At 33.7% G+C, this 17,336-nt stretch overlaps 2 protein-coding genes across 2 annotated transcripts; both read right to left on the reverse strand.

Annotated features, from left to right (window-relative positions):
* Positions 1-27: 27 nt before the first annotated feature.
* Positions 28-3,413, reverse strand: LOC149904128 (uncharacterized). Its single transcript, XM_090108247.1, has 4 exons — positions 3,133-3,413; positions 2,786-3,036; positions 1,417-1,571; positions 28-949 (listed from the first exon to the last, which is right to left on the reverse strand). The coding sequence occupies exons 1-4, from the start codon at positions 3,271-3,273 to the stop codon at positions 732-734; spliced, it is 765 nt and encodes a 254-aa protein (XP_089964373.1). The 5' UTR covers positions 3,274-3,413; the 3' UTR covers positions 28-731.
* A 6-nt stretch (positions 3,414-3,419) lies between these two features.
* LOC149904129 (uncharacterized) lies at positions 3,420-12,954 on the reverse strand. The gene is made up of 5 exons (XM_090108245.1): positions 12,578-12,954; positions 5,880-6,288; positions 5,450-5,603; positions 5,197-5,351; positions 3,420-5,104 (listed from the first exon to the last, which is right to left on the reverse strand). Exons 1-5 carry the CDS (start codon positions 12,642-12,644, stop codon positions 3,586-3,588), a joined length of 2,304 nt encoding a protein of 767 aa, XP_089964371.1. The 5' UTR covers positions 12,645-12,954; the 3' UTR covers positions 3,420-3,585.
* Between the last annotated feature and the right edge of the window lie 4,382 nt (positions 12,955-17,336).

Consider the following 17,336-nt stretch of genomic DNA (forward strand, 5'->3'; position numbering starts at 1 on the left):
TGCCGGCAGAGGCAGATGACAGCGCTTCAAAGGTGATGTCAAATTGGCGATGACAGATGACATACTAGGGACGCGCTCTTGCTAGTGAGGTGAAAGATCCATCGATATTCGGTAAGGTGACCCTTTTTCATAGAGATATATAGGATTCATAGACAGCTTTCTTCACCAACGCTGTGTGTTTTAGAAAGACACATAATATCTTATTAGGTACAATAATTATCGTGTAAATGCACAACCTGATCTTGGGGATTAAGTAGTTTGGATAAAGTGGACGCCTTTTAAAATTGAGGTACTAAAAATAGATTCACTGCAATCACATAATAAAAGGTCGCCAAAAATGTCACATTCACATTTATAAAAAACATTATTTCGTGGAAGTAATGTTTAAATTTCAAAGTCTTGTATACCCTCATTAGAAAACGGCTGTTTTATGGGTCTAGACTCTAGGCAGAGTTTTGCTTCGGACAATATTTGAGCGTGATTGTGAGTCTAGTTTTGTTTATTGTACCTCAATGAAATTACTACAAAAGTTTACAAAGGAATTTTAATTCGGTTGTGTGACGTGTGTAAACATTATCATTAATCAGCAATTTACTTAATAATGATCTAAGGCAATTTACAAGTGTACAACGTAATATTAGTAAAATGAGATTATTGCATTTGGAATCATACAGATAATAGGTATCTAAAGCTCTAATGAGATTATTGCCTTTTGGAATGAAACAGATAATCTAAAGCTCCGAATCACTTTTGGCGCCATGTTTGCCAGCAGCTGGTTTTTGGTAAGATGGCGCAGCGCTCTTGCTACGGGGCTTACGGCGGGGGCGGCGACGCATTCGACGGAGTTTGTTAGCTTGCACCGGGGCGGCTTGCGCCCGACGCGGCTTCTGTTCGACTTCCACTTTTATACGAGCGAACATGTCGTAATTTGTTATTGTGCACATTTTACCTGAAAAAATGTTAAAATAATATTAAGCATAAACATTTCGTAGATATATATTAGATATGTTATTAGGTTTTCGCCCGCAATCTTATTTGTTAATCCAGGTTACCCTCTATGTGTGTGCCAAATTTCATAAAAATCGGTTCAGCAGTTTTTGCGTGAAAGAGTAAAAATCATACAAACATATCCAATGTTGAAATAATTTTTGAAATCGGTCCAGTAGTTCATGAGATTCGTGTTTTGAATCAAACAAACTCTTCAGTTTTATTTATTAGTACCTATAGATTATTGTATTAGTAGTATGTATAGTATAGATGCTGCAAATATTTCTTTTTTTACGTAAGTAGGATATAAAAAAAAAATCATTTACAACATCGTCACCTTGAATGTTCTCAGTAACCGAAGCGACACTTTTTGTCTTGAAATTAATCTAACGACCTTCATCTGTCTTAATTTAGCAAAAAGTTTATTACCGTTGCAATATTCCTCTCCACACTCTGCACACGACACAATACGAGTCTCTGTAACTCCTGAACGATTTTTAATTCTTCTAACCATATTATTTTTAACGTTTTCTCTTTTTTCTTTGGCTTTGGTCCTTAACTCTGACTTGCCTAGTTCTATCAACCTGAAAGTTATTTAATTAGTTAATTATTAGATAGGTATAAACCTATACAGGGTGTCCCACTATTGGTATACTAAGCGCGAAGGGACTTGTAGTTTTGCATATACTGATCACGTAAAAAATACTTAAAAAAGAAAATTACATCAAAAATTTTTCGCTAAATTTTTCCTGAAAATCTATGTTTTCTTCTCTAGCTTCGCGCAGCCGGCATATACCGCTCCTCTAATGTGAGCATTTTGTCTATGAAAACATAATCTTAAACATAGCTCACGTGCTGGTGGCAAAGTTGGGTGGGTTGCTTGTTATGGGTGTACACATAGAGTTTTAAGAATTCATCTTTTTGAAAAAAAAATGCGTCAGGAATTTTTTAATTATTTTTTACGTACTCAGCGTATTCAAAACTATAACCTCCTTTGAGCTTAGTATACCAACAGTGGGACACCCTGTATATCTAACACATGATTCTCGTAGTTAATTACATCTGAGTCAAGAATTAAAAAGAATTAAATTCACAATAGCTACATAGTAGATTGGGATTTTTGGTGTAAACTTGGAAACTGCAGTTAATTCTGTTAAAACAGTTTATAGTAGGGGAGCCCAAGAGGGGATTTTGGGATTTACTCGAGCGCGTCAGATTACTATAAGGGACGGTACCTTAGCTATTCATTAGTACCTCTAGTCAATATGAGCAGTTATGGTTGGTGGGTGCGCTCAGGGGCCCCGCTGGAAAATTTGAATAATCCATAATTCCCTAAGGTTGAGCTCGAATCGTCAGATTAGCGAAATGGGGACTTCTTATATTGTAATTAACCCCCCCATATATTAATCTGACGCGCTCGAATAATATTACTTTAATTTTTTACCCTTTCTTCATAGCGATTAAATCGCCACTTAAATCGTCAGATTAACGTATAACTACTTTTTTTCAGTGACGTCCTGGAGCATGCAAAATATCAATATCTAACGCGCTTGAGTGTTTCCAAGCCAATTTTTTTCTTTTTTAAATAAAAAAAAATCTAAAAACCCTTCCCCACCGCTAAAAGTGAAAACATTATAGGACCTTTTTTTCTCGCTATGGTCTAATCTACCAATTCTAATAGGTTCCCGTGACGCTCGAGTAAATCCACATTTAGCATCCTGGGCTCCCCTACTATTACTATAACGCAGGATTTTTTTAATGAATGGTTTAGATACTAAATAATTTCAATGTTAATTACCTGTTAAAATATTCTTCATCTAATTTTGATTTAGGGCGAATAGAAGTAAGCATCCTCCATTCTATCGGAACAGCACACAATTCATCGAACTTCAACCCTTGCATTTCCACTGGTATAGGATCCATAAATGTAAACTGTTTTTCTTCATAACCACGAGTCCCCAACTTTTCGTATGCACGAATTTCCTTTTTTGATGTTTTAGTTTTATGGTCCTCTTTTCTATCTTTTATTTTTATGTCATCACTTCTCACCTATTAAATATCAAAAGTACAAAGTAACCAGTAGATAACTATAAACCAAGAATGTTTTTTTTGTTTAGGATGAGTTAATAAGTTCTTTTTTGTTACCTTTTCTGGGCGTGTTTTAAAATCCGGCACTTTGTCCAAAACAGCTCTATACTCTTCCGCGGTGTTTATTACTACTTTAGACAGGTCTAACATAGGAGCTTCATCTTTCTTTTTATCAAACAAATCGTCTAATTTGGACATCTTTTAAATAAATTTAAGATTTATCTTCAAGACTAACTGTTACTAGTAGTCTCTTAATAAATTCAGTTTGTAGTATTGATTCAACCCCTTACGTCCCATGGAAACCGTTAGAATTTAGATCAATACAAAATAACATTAGGTACGTCTTGATCAACAATACGATTTCACTGTTACAGTATGGTTTGTCGACCTATAATATTTTTTTGACTAATATTTTATGATTAATATTTACCTATAGTTAAAATTTCTTAATAAGAATAATTTGATATGTATAATTTATATCAGTCGATTTAATAACCTAACTTTTAATTATTATAATGTTTTTTTCGATATTTCCGTATCAATATTGTATTTAGGATTTCTTTCAATGCTTTCTTCTTGCCACAACTTCCTGCTACCATATTTATCATTAATAAATTTTTGAGACAGTGTTATCCGCTTTGTTGGCGAAAATTTGCTGGAGTTTTTATAATCAATTTTATCTGGTTTAGTTATTTGTGACAGAGAAATAAATTCTCGTGAATCGTTTTCGTTTTCACATTCATTGTTTATTCTTGATGCATCTTGACCTGTTTGTTTATTCCTCCAGTAAGACTGACTAAGCGAATTCCGTTGTTTGCTACTAGATTCCGAAATTTTATCCGACCTTGTCGGTGGGCTCGGGGATCTACTATCGTCACTCGATTGAGATAAATATTGTCTAATTGGGGGCCTATGTTTATGGCGTAATTTTCTCTTTTGAGTATAAAACGGATCTTTTTCACTTTGTTTTTTGTATTGTGCTTGAGGTCGGTTTGCTCCCCATTTTGGACGATTTTCTATATCCTTTTTATATCTTTCTTCGGACCGCAAACGTCTATCTTTTTTCATGCTATTTCTATGGTCTTCTTGAGGAGCATTTTCATCAATATTGGAGTAATCTTTATCTAAGCATCGTTGAGTTTCGTTTAGAGACTCTGTTTTATTGGCTTTTGCGCTTATACACGTCTCGTTATCAGTTTGTGTAGCAACATCTTTTGTTCTTAACTCTCGATACTTACGGGGTGTTAAAATTTTTCCTAAATCAGAATTATCATTTCCACAGTTAGAGTTAACGGAAACACTATAATAGTTATTATTGAGATTTTGTGGAACTAATACAGCTAATTGTATACTATTTGATTGGCCTGAAAGGATGTCACCCGACCCATTAATCCCGATAGGTACTATATTATATTGATTATCGGCTAATTTTAGGGGCGGTACATTATGTATGTATAAATTTAAACTTCCATTTGCGACGGATCGTGGCGAATTAAACGTAGAAGTCTGCTGTGAGGAAATATTATCTTTCTTTTGACTATGTGCTGAATTAACATTATACGTTCTGCAAGTTTTTGCCGGGCTGACTGTTTTCGTTGGACTTATTCTAACAGATTCCAATGAAGCTTTATCCTCTATACTAGTTTTATTTTCGTTGCATGTATTTAAACTAGCAGCTTGTTTATGATATTGGAACCTTTTCTCTTTTTCTTGTCTTGCCTTTTTTTCAGCATCCTCAAGAGCTTTTTTTAAAGCGTCCAATTTTCGTTGCTCTAGCCTTTGCTTTTCTTCAGTATGTCTTTTTTCTTCTTCTAGACGTATCCTATCTTCTTCTTGTTGCCTTTGAATTCTCAACTCTTCCAATCGTTCATCTCTTAATTTTTTCTCTCTCTCCTCTTGTTTTCGTTTTTCGCGTTCTTCCAACTGGTTTAAAATAACCGTTTGTAACTCTAATGCTTTTAACCTCTTAGTTTCTCTTTGGGCCTTTATTTCTGGTTCTATAGGGACATTTTGCCCCCTGAGATAAGATCTGTTGGAATGATGATATATCATATAAAATACAGTTTAAATAAGTAATTTGTTTTATTTATATAGGTAATAATAAAAAAAATACACACGCACCTTCCTTCATCGCTGCCATTATACGATGACTTATCAAAATCTAAACCAGAATGAGTCGAACTTCTTTGGTCTATCACTAATACATCTGAGGCACTTTCTATCATATTTAATCCGCGCTCTACCCACGCCGGTGTACCTTTCTTTTGATTCGGCATCTAAAAGAAGGAAGCATTTTTTTCATCTATATAATATCTACCCACTTAGTTTCCCGGTTAAAATTGCAGATTTTAGTTACCTAAACTATGAAACATACCTGTGGTAGTCTAGCAGTGGGCAGGGTGGGCTCCCACAAACGACCCGTAGCAACCCCGCGGTCTCCCCACCTCGGCCGCCCTTCATCAGCTCCCGAGCTCCTTGCAGACCAGGTGCCTTCGGCCCCGCCTGAACGATCACTAGATGACTGTTTCCTTTGTAATAAATTTAATTTTAAATATAATATTCGAATAACGTATTAGATATACTTAGATATGTATAACATAACGATCAATAAGTTGTTTTTTACCGTATTTCACGATAATCTGCAAGTATCTAAGAAATTAAATTCTAATTTTAATGAACATAATGATTTAATTTAAAAATATCAAATACTTAATCTATAAAATGGCTTTTAGTAGGTACATAAGTTTTTTCATGATAAAAATTAGATAACATAATTTATAGGTCACTTAACAAAAAGACTTTACCTATTATCTTTTCCATCTTGTTGCCACGCGACTACAATATCTGGGTTATGATTATGTACGTCTTGCATGCTTTTGTGTTGGCTTCTTGTGTTCATGTGGTTCACCGTCTCGCTGCCGTAGCCAGACGTATCACCTTCCGCATCCTCGTCGTAAAAAGCGAATCTTTTCGCACTCGGAATATTCCTGTTTACAATTTCCTTAGATCTCTTGTTGTCATCGAGAATAGTTTTGTTCACGTCGATGTGATGAATTGGCGGCAAACTGGGGCTTCTCTGTCTCTGTATAGGTTCTGTGTATTCATAAGCCTGCTTATGCAGTTCAAGTGAACTCGCAAATTGATTCCGTACTGTTAAGCGATTTGTGTATCGCTCACCGGACCCCCAAGGTAGATACAGATGTGACATTTCCTCTAAAACAAATTGAGTTGAATTTACTAACACAATTTAAAATGTTTCTAAAATGGCAGTAACAGTACCTGCCATGACTGCAAGTGGAATAATAATGAGCTAAGTTTAGTTTTCGGTAACGGAAAAATGTAAAAGATTTTCCCCTTTATGCGATTAGGTACTCGAGGGTTTTTTAGTTTTGTCGATAACCTATATTGTGAACATGCACGTTGTGAACAGCGAAGTTAAGAATAGGAACGTAGTTAGGTACCTATTCTTCATATACCTATTTATTGGTACGTACCTAGTTATAAGAATATTTTATAGCATAGTTAAGTATAAGTCTCAGTCCATTAACTTCATATTAACTTACACTTTTTATGTCATTCAAACACATCTATATCTATACATATAATAAATCTGTAGAAGGGTCAATTCTGTACATTGAAAATATTGAAAAAATAAATAGCAGGGGGTGTTACTGGATCGATACCAAACCCAAATATGTGATTAAAAAAATTTTTGTCTGTCTGTCTGTATGTGAAGACATCACGTGAAAACTAACGGTTCGATTTCGATGAAACTTGGTATAATTATACCTTATTATCCTGGGCGTAAAATAGGATACTTTTTAACCTGGAAAAATACGTAGAAAAAAAATAATCTTAATTTTTCAGTTTTATCCATAGACGTTGTTCTGTAGAACCGCGAACACACGTTGGGTATTATAATAGGCCTAGCCGTATTTGGGTCCAATAGATATTTAAAAGATGTTATTGTCAGAGTTACTCAAAATGGAGAAATAAACCATCCACGCGAAGACCCACATCCGCGCGGACGGAGTCGCGGGCGGAAGCTAGTTTTTAAATATGTAAGTAAGTATGTACTTACATATTTGTTTTTTTTTACGCCCTACCTTTGCCATACAATTCTATAAGCTGTTATAATGCAAACGTATAACGTAGGTATAATTACTATCGGATCTAGTGAATATGTATTATGTTGATTGTTGTTGTGGAACATTTTGAATAAAAAGGGCAGGATTTCTGTCTTTATAATATAAAGACAGAAATCCTGCCCTTTTCAAAAATATATTGGTCTATATTATAGACCAATATATTTTTGTTATTCTATAGTTTGTTATTCTTTCACGCAAAAAATACTACACCGATTACTTACAATTAAATTTCGTAAGTATGTAGGTAGCTGAAGACCCATAATAGGCAACTTTTTATCCTGGAAATCCCACTGAGACGGGAATTATAAGGGTTTTTCTTTGACAACGCGGGCGACGCGCGCCGCAGGCCGAAATCTAGTACCTACTTACCAAGCATAAAATTTAACCATGATTTGTTCGGTCATTGAAATAAATCAAAATTATAAACCCTTAGTATAAACCGTAGGAAATTAAATTGCTTTTTCTCCCGTTTAAAAGTAAGATAAGTTATGTAAGTAGGTCATAACTACATATTGCGCTAACAGTTGGGATATAAAAAATAATTTACTATTCAATAATCGTCAATAGGCAAGCTTACGATTGTATTATTTCCTGGCAAACAGAATTGACAATGGCGGACTTCCTTTGTCTAACAAAAAATCAAGTGCCAACTCATTCAATTTACAATTATTTGGTATGTAGTTATAATAAAACAGTTATAATAAAGCAAAATAACGTTTCAAGTGATACCTACTTCTACTTGAATCTCTATTTTTCATACTTCTTAAAGCATAAATATAAAAAAAATTGTAAGTACGTTGAATCCCATTTTTAGAGTAGATAGGTAGTTATATTTACGTCCTAATACTCGGATCCTAATAGGTCCTTATGTAGGGGAGGTAGGGGAGCATTGGGCAGTCGGGAGCTTTGGGCACCCCCTCATTTCTCAGAATCTACCTATTCTAGATATTTTTTGGTTTCTACCACAGCACTATAGTTTAATAATTGGCAAAACTCCTTATCAAAAGTGTCAGCTGTAATTTCACTTGGTTGTCAAGTTACATGCGCTGAACGGTTTGTTGCGTACAGAAGTAAATATTTTGTTTGTGATTTGAAGAAACATAACAAAGAAATCGCCAAGAAAGTGTAAGTATCTGTGTTAACTTCTTCCTTTGTGTTCAATGAAGATTATAATATTTACCTGTCAATTAGGATTCAACATTTGATAAAAATAAACTTATTCAAATCTATTTGAAAAGTGAGGTTATGGGGAGCATTGGGCACGCTGGTAGGAGGGAGGTTTGGGCATGCCTAATGCTTCCTGTTTTTAGTGTATTTTTGTGTCATACTTTTGTGCTTTTTTGTTATGACTATTGGATTGAATGGTTAATCATTTCTTTTCAGGACAATGCCGTTTTAATTTAAAAAGAAAAATAAGCGACGTGAAATCCCTAAAGATGTTATATAAGAAGAAAAAATTTCAGAATATCTTGTAAGATCGTTTAAACTAAACCATGGTCTGTCAAAACTGTCATGTCAAATATAACATTACAATTTTTTATAGCAATGTTATATAATACTTAAGCATAATAGTATAGTAAAGCAATATCGTACAAATTAAATACAGTGCCCAAACCTCCCTACAGGGGTGCCCAAACCTCCCGACCACAGGGAGGTTTGGGCACTTTGGACATGTGTTCGAAAATCTATCGTAACTTTGAGACTAATTATAATACCAAAACTTTTCTTAGCAATAATTACTGCCAAATATGTGTGCTCGATATATTTGGAATAAAATTTTGATTATGATAAAAAATAACAGTTTTATTAACATTTATGTAAAAAAGTGCCCAATGCTCCCCTACCTCCCCTACGGTCTACATACATGACACCATGGCATGTCACGAATAAAATTTTTCATTGCGGATATATTAAAAACAGTTTATATTATGTTTGCAACCATAAGCCTCTGAAACGGCTGGACGGATTTTATTGATATTATGTAATATTTTTGTTCTGTCGTAAACAACTTTTGGTGGAAATTTATACCATTGACTCTTAAGCTATGCTCACGGCGCCTATTTTAGTAGAAGTAGCAGTGTGTAGACAATGAATATAATATATTATGTATTTACGAAATACGATCGATATGGTTAAAGTGCCAGACAGTTCGTCCGCAAGGTTGACATTGAAGGCAATGACCGGCATAAAAATCAATATTTTCTGGGATCAATGATTTTGATTTCTGATAATTCAAAATAAGTCTTTCATGAATTTTTCCTTATGTATAGTTACCTATTAGGGTAAAGCTTTATTATTTTTAATTTTGGATTCTATTAAGCTATTGCTTGGCTGCCGAAGAAATTTAATCCTACAGTATCGTTTGCGTGATAGGTAGATACTAGATACCATAAATAATTGTAGCTTATGTTATATTATTAAATACCTACTACTTCTATACTTAAAGCGAATCCTGAAAGAGGGGTTTATGTATGTACTAAATAAGTGAATCTAAGTATAAAATTCTAAAATAGTGATTTATCGTCTGGCCTTTAATATAGTATAGACTAGAGTAGATAATTTTTGAAACAAAAAAAAATCGCAGTCGGATGAAACCCATTAGAAAAGGAGGGGAATATGATAAAAATTAAAGGAAAAATAAATTACGGTCAATCCGAGTTCGGGAAAAGAGAGGGGGGAGCTTTTAAGAGAAAAAAATGGTTTCTCTTGATTTCCGACAAAACTACAAGTCCTACGGAAAAAAGTTTAATGGCAAAGTTGTAGATAATAAAAAGATCTACAACTTTTGTATTGACAATTTTTTCACATAACCTCAAAATTTAGGTGAAAAATTCATAAAACCAAGTTTTTGGTTTTTTATTTTTATCTACTTCAAAATTTATTTTTTTTCTACGAAATTTGGTGGAAACTTGCTTTATTATGTTCCAAATACACTGTAATTTATCTGACTGAAAATATTTATTTTTTCGCCTTATTTTGAATTAATACCAAAAAAACAACCTAATTTTCAATCGAAAAGTCACCCGTCAAAATATCAGCTTTTTTCAAAAACTTGGGGAGCCTTTTATTCATTGAAATCTCTACTTTCATATGGTGTAAAAAAAAATAAACATTACCATAGTAAATGTTCTCAGAAAATGCATACAAACAGTGTGAAAATGAGCTTTTACTAAATCAGGCACACTTCTCAAACTACCTGAAATGTTTTTATTGACATCATTTTGCTTTTGGATATGCTGTAAAATATTATACTTAGAACAGATAATTTTTTTTCTTTTGAAATATTACCGAAAAGCCGATACAAGAGAAGATATAGAGTTCGAGAAGTGTGCCTGATTTAGTAAAAGCTAATTATGACACTGTTTGTAAGCATTTCCTGAGAACATTTACTATGGTAAGGTTTATTTTTTTTACACCATATAAAAGTAGAGATTTTGATGAATAAAAGGCTCCCAAAGTTTTTGAAAAAAGCTGATATTTTGACGGGTGACTTTTCGATTGAAAATTAGGTTGTTTTTTTGGTATTAATTCAAAATAAGGCGAAAAAATAAATATTTTCAATCAAATAAATTACAGTGTATTTGGGACATAATAAAGCAAGTTTCTACCAAATGTCGTAGAAAAAAAATAAATTTTGAAGTAGTTAAAAATAAAAAACCAAAAACTTGGTTTTTTGAATTTTTCTCCTAAATTTTGAGGTTATGTGAAAAAATTGTCAACACAAAAGTTGTAGATGTTTTTATTACCTACAACTTTGCCATTGAATTTTTTTCCGTAGGACTTGTAGTTTTGTCGGAAATCGAGAGAAACCATTTTTTTCTCTTAAAAGCTCCCCCCTCCCACTTCCCGAACTCGGATTGACCGTAATTTATTTTTCCTTTAATTTTCATCATATTCCCCTCCTTTTCTAATGGGTTTCATCCGACTGCGATTTTTTTGCACTTTTTATTATTTTTAAAGGGATCTACCCCAGTGTAGTATCTAACAGCCTCTCTAAAAATATTTTTTTTTTCAATGATAAGTTCACGTTTGCGAAGAAAAAATGATTTATCGAATTAAGACATTTCACGGATCCGCCTTGCGCTTTTAGAAATTCGCTGAATAGCCGTGAAATCAATCGAAGCCGTTTATGTCAGGTGGCCATTGGCACTACTACCGCTGGCTATCAAATAAATTAATAAACGTTACTAAAATTATAAATGATTTGTCATGTGTGGATCATATTTTCTACAAAATAAAGATAGTCCAATTTGCATACGGTCTACACATACGCTATATATACCTCGAGTCAGATAAAGGGTGGTAAAAGACCACCTAAATAAAAAGAAAATAATTTTCGTAGCGAATACTTTTTCGACCGGAAACGTTTAGATACAATTTTTGTAAATAATGTCGGTCATAAGAAAATTTCATAAATTTTTGTTAGACTTAAAATAGTATTAAAAATTTAACCACTACGGATAAAATTTTACGTTCGTTACGTAAAGGACTCACCGTACCGTTAACATAATATAACAAAAACACTACGGTCAGTGATTTAAAGCGCATGAGAGCGTTACAATAAAAATATACCATTAGATATTAGTTAGAAATTATCTACTCGCCTACCACAAATAGATTGTTAAATAGGCATCTTCTATATTAGCTTAAATACCTACTTGATAATGTTCTACAAATTTTTTTTATACCTAATTATGTATTCAGATGATATGATTTTCCTGAAGAAATCTATAATTTTTTAACACAAATAAGGATTACAATTTTTTTTATTATCAAATTAAATATTGATAACATAGGTAGTTAGTTACTTACATATTAATAAGTTATGAATGAATATTTTTATGTTTATCTTAAGTACCTAGGTATTTAATTTCTACCGAATTATAATGCAGATTCTTCACAAGCAAGATTTAGCATAGTTACTCATAAATATATTTTTTACGACAGATTCCTTTCTCCTCATACTACTGCCGTTATTTTATTGTGATATAATATGATATCATTATAATACAAATTTAAATTCCAAAGTAGGTATAACTTCCTACTATTTCCCAATATGCAATTGAAGAATTGCACAAATGGGTCCACATCAACTAGGTATAGGCATTACATTTAAAAATAATTGTTATCTTGATTAGTAATTCCATCAGCTATCCAGTTTTTAAGGAGATCCGGGACTATTATTATTTAGTTTGATCGATTTTATAAATTCTAAATGCTATGAAACATATGAGAGGAAAGGAGCACTTATAAGTAGAATATTCATAAATGTATTGAAGAAAACTAGAGTGTCGTTCTGTTTGTTTACAGAGGAAAGCAGGCAGTTGGAGACAAGAGATGGATCCGGCACTTACCTCTCTCTCGCGCCCACTGCTGTTTCTTCTGCTGAACTAATGACACCGGCTTGCTAACTGACAGCATCGCACCTCACTATACATTACACTTTCTAATGCCCCGTATTGCACACGTTTCCTCCAACCGCAGCGGAGTTACGGTGCACCGGCTAATGAGCGCTCCCGAGTGCTTTTTAAAAATGGACTCTTGCGCATCGACGGTCGCGCGTCGCGGTTCGTTTCGCGCGTGCATTCATTGTTCGTATCTTCTGGACTGATGCGCTTGCACGATTCGAACAAATAGCATTTCGCTAAATAAGGCTTGTACAATTCTGCGACTCTTACAAAATGCAAATGAAATGCTCGTGGAGCGCCCAGACGGCGCGTCGGTAGGGTAGGGACGTTCACAGAGCAAGTAATATAGGGGACGTTATGCGTGCAAATACTTTTCAGCTCATTGTTTCAGTGTGTCACGTAAATGTGAAGGAAAGCCTCGGAAAAGCCGCCAATCGATATGGTAGTCATAGAAACGTTTGTTTCACGTGCTCGAAGGAAGTGTGGCTTTTTTCTCATTTGCATTTAGGCCACCGTGTCTCGCCAGCAAATTGTTATAAAATATTAATTTAACCTACTAACGTAGCGTGTTGTTGGAATTCTTATTCCGAGAGATATATATGCACGAACGATACAATAAATCAACGTATGTACAGTAGAAACACCTCGGGGAAAGTAAATTACTTCATAATAGTAAATCTAAAGTAAATCATAATAACGAGGTCTAAATTCATGATTTACAGTTATGAAACTGACTTTTCACTTAGAAAACGAAATCAAAACATATCGAAAGTTACCATCCATAAATGAGGTTAAATGCTCGTAAAAATTGCGCGTATTCACGCACGCGCTTTACATTTTGAAATGTTTTTAAGAGAAATAGGTACCTAGGGGTAAAGTCACCAGTAGTTGACCATGTACCTGTAGTTGGCCGCTAATGCACATAAACCGTTATAATAAGAATTCGCGGCAATTTTAAAAACTCATTCGTTAATAAGTAGTTAGTGCTGCTATCTGGTCAAATAGGCGCGTAAATTGCGCATCCATATCTGTCAAATATAGTAAATGGTGGTCAGTTGTTTGTTGAGTGATGGACCATTAAATCAATAAATTCGTTTTTGTAATAATATTCGTAGAGATTGAAAAAGTTTGAAGCTGAATACTAGGAACTTTGTCACCTTGTTGACGGTAAGTGTTTTTCGTTTTTTATTCGTTTATGGTTTATTTAAATGACAGGGTAATTAAAATTTAAAGATTTGTTGACAAAATTGAGGTGTGGGGGTGGTCCAATACTGATTCTGTTTGACTGCGATTTTCTAGTAATTGACCATGGTGGTCCATTACCGAATTACCGTATGACTATGATTTTCTAGTAATTGACCATGGTGGTCAACTTTTGATTATGTTCTGTGTGTTTTAAATATACTGCATATAATAATTAATTAAAATAAACTATTTTATTTACTTTAACAATAGATTGATTTTCTTTAGTTAGTTAGTTAGTTTTGTTTATGGTACGAATTTATGGCTATGATCTATTACTAAAACCAATTTTTATCTTGTAGATGCCCGGGAAAAGGGGCGCATTCCTAAATTATACTGAAGCTGCAATGCTTGTAGCAGTGAACGATGTTCGTCTTCATAAAACACCAATACGAACGGCTTCAAAAAAGTTCGGTGTACCAAGAATAACGCTTACAAATAAAGTAAAAGGGAAGTCACCGATGGAACGAAAAATGGGTCCGACATCCATCCTTACACCAGAAGAGGAGCATAAAATATGCGACTGGGTGCAAAAAATGGCATAAAGATGTGCTCGACTATCCCTGGGATGCAGTAGTTGCTCACATAGAGGCTCCCAAGAAGACCAGTTCTACGAGAAATGTATATGATGTTCCAGACTTAGATTATGGATTGGTCTCCGCGCGCGCGCTACGACTAGATGCCGCTTGCGTACTTGAAAAATGCGGCAACTTTTAGTACGCCGAATTCGGCGTACCCGAGCCAGTCGTGTCACAAGCATTGTGTGGAGAGGGCATACCGATAGTTTTTGAAGATTTTGGACAAAACCCGAAGTAAAATGCCTGTTTGTGCCATAAAACTGTGTAAAAAAAATATTACAAAAAATAAGTGAGACACTGGGATCACGTACGATCAGGAATAATCGTATTATTCGAAATTTCACCTGTACTTTAAAAATGTTGTTTACGAAAATACGACGCCATTCAGTGTTGCCGTACTGCATATCCCAAAAAATACACATGGTTAAGGAAATCTTTTAGCAATAATTTGAACTTATTCATAATGTTTTTTTCAATACTATTACTAACGCATATATAAAAAAGGATAATTATAACAATAATTTATTTCTGTTTAACCATGTTTAACTGACTCATATGTTATTTTTTTTATTACCGCTTTTTACTTTTAAGTTTTAAACAACCTTTGTGGCATCGCAAGTGGATTTGAGTCGCATGTTCATGGGTTCGATTCCCGGCAAGGCCAAGATGAAAAAAAAATATTTTTCAAACTTCAGCCCTTTACCCATTTATGAGGTAAAATTTATGTAGCTGGCAGTACAATTCTTCACACACACTAGCGTCCTTACAAAATGCCTTACACACACTACAGAACTGAGTTGCCGCACTCACGGAGCTATTGTTTTTAGGTGAGGCGGTATCTAGTCGTAGCGCGCGCGCGGAGACCAATCCCTAATCTATGGTTCCAGAGATATATTCCTTGATATGATAAATTTGGCAAAAAGTTTGACGTTTACGCTTTGTGTTTGACAGTGTCCTTTTGTTTTATAACCATCTTTCGGATCTTTTAGAATCTTGTTTTTATTTAAATTATAGGCTTAAAAAGGCCTAATTATTATTATATTTCAAATAAAACGTTATCTTTTCATCTTATTGCTTCTTATTTAACAAATAACCCAATTAAAATTGTAGCATCTGAGTGGTCATCTACTGATGCAAAATATGGTCATCTTCTAGTTTTTAGATGGTCAACTACTAAATTTCTAATATAAGAACATTTTTAATTTTTTTTAAGTTTATTCGACCATTGTACGTGGTGAAATGCTTGTTCATATGTTAAAACACATTTCACAGGGTTTCCAAAAAAATAAACTTACTGAATTCATATGATAATTAAAGTCAAACATTTAAAAAGAATATTCTGTCTCCTTAAGTGGTCATCTACTGATGCTTTTACCTTAGTCTATATACATAATATAATAAATCTGTAGAAGGGTCATTTCTGTACATTGAAAATATTGATAAAATAAATAGCAGGGGGTGTTACTGGATCGATACCAAACCCAAATATGTGATTAAAAAAATTTTTGTCTGTCTGTCTGTATGTGAAGACATCACGTGAAAACTACTGGTTCGATTTCGATGAAACTTGGTATAATTTTACCTTATTATCCTGGGCGTAAATTAGGATACTTTTTATCCTGGAAAAATACGTAGAAAAAAATTAATCTTAATTTTTCAGTTTTATCCATAGACGTTGTTCTGTAGAACCGCGAACACGTTGCGTATTATTAAAGGCCTAGCCGTATTTGGGTCCAATAGATATATTTTATAAGATGACATTGTCAAGAGTTACTCAAAATGGAGAAATAAACCATCCACGCGAAGACCGACATCCGCGCGGACGCAGTCGCGGGCGGAAGCTAGTCTACAATAAATACGAAACTCTGGAGTAGTATTTTCTTCCCCATGAATCTTCCTAACATAGTAAAGGAAAGAAAGAGACGAACATTAACATAGGTAGGTACATATTTGTTTGGTCAAAGGTCTTATTTAATTCATATTTTCATTAAATTAAATCAAAATAAGCCTAGAAATATGTAGAATTTCTGATTATTTTGGACTTGTCAACAAACGATAAATTTTCACTGCTTTTATTACGTCAGGTATTGTTTGCCAATAATGCCCCAGAGGCTGCAGTTCAGCACTTCATGCGAACGTGGTCATTTTATTATACGAATGAAATAATAATTACTCAGCTGTCACTTGCGTGGCATAATTAGTTAGGCTCATTTACATATATACTTCCTTTGAGTTATGTAATTAATTATTCTAAATTTTCTTATATATGACAGTCATTCGCTATAATACGTTACGGTTTTCATGTACCTAAGTAAATAAAAAGTTGTCTAAAATGATCAGTTGGTTATTCGGATGTTTGGATAAAAATGATCTATGTGCAGTTATTTTAATTGGTAGAGTGGTGTTTGAGTTTATTAAATTGTAACAAACTATCTTTCCTTTGTAAAACAAATTTTATAATTATAAAAATATTATGTAGTCTATACCCGACCCCGCACAATATGTTGATTACTAGGACGTCCTTATCATTTAGGGCTACATAACGACCCGTTCTTAGACCTACCAAATAAAATAAGTTGATAAAAATCGGTGAAGTCGTTTCCGAGAAGTTCAATAATTACCAATCTGACACGAGAGTTCTACTCTATAACATAAATATTATATGGAAATTAATATTAATTAATATAATGCCTCATGACTTTAATTATAAGTATACTTAATTATTGAATAAGGGTTGTATTTTGGTTGTGTACTTTGAAATCAATTTATGTTGAACCACTCACTTTAATTATCATCCATTTGTGTTACAAAATTTACTAAATATGAGTGATATTAGAATAAGTATTGCTAGAAAATTGAAAGGAGGCAATTAAAAGAAACAAAAA

Source organism: Colias eurytheme, chromosome 12, assembly GCF_061535395.1.
Source record: "Colias eurytheme isolate Ceu_HAF_F1 chromosome 12, ilColEury1 Martin Lab GWU primary, whole genome shotgun sequence".
Classification (NCBI taxonomy): domain Eukaryota; kingdom Metazoa; phylum Arthropoda; class Insecta; order Lepidoptera; family Pieridae; genus Colias; species Colias eurytheme.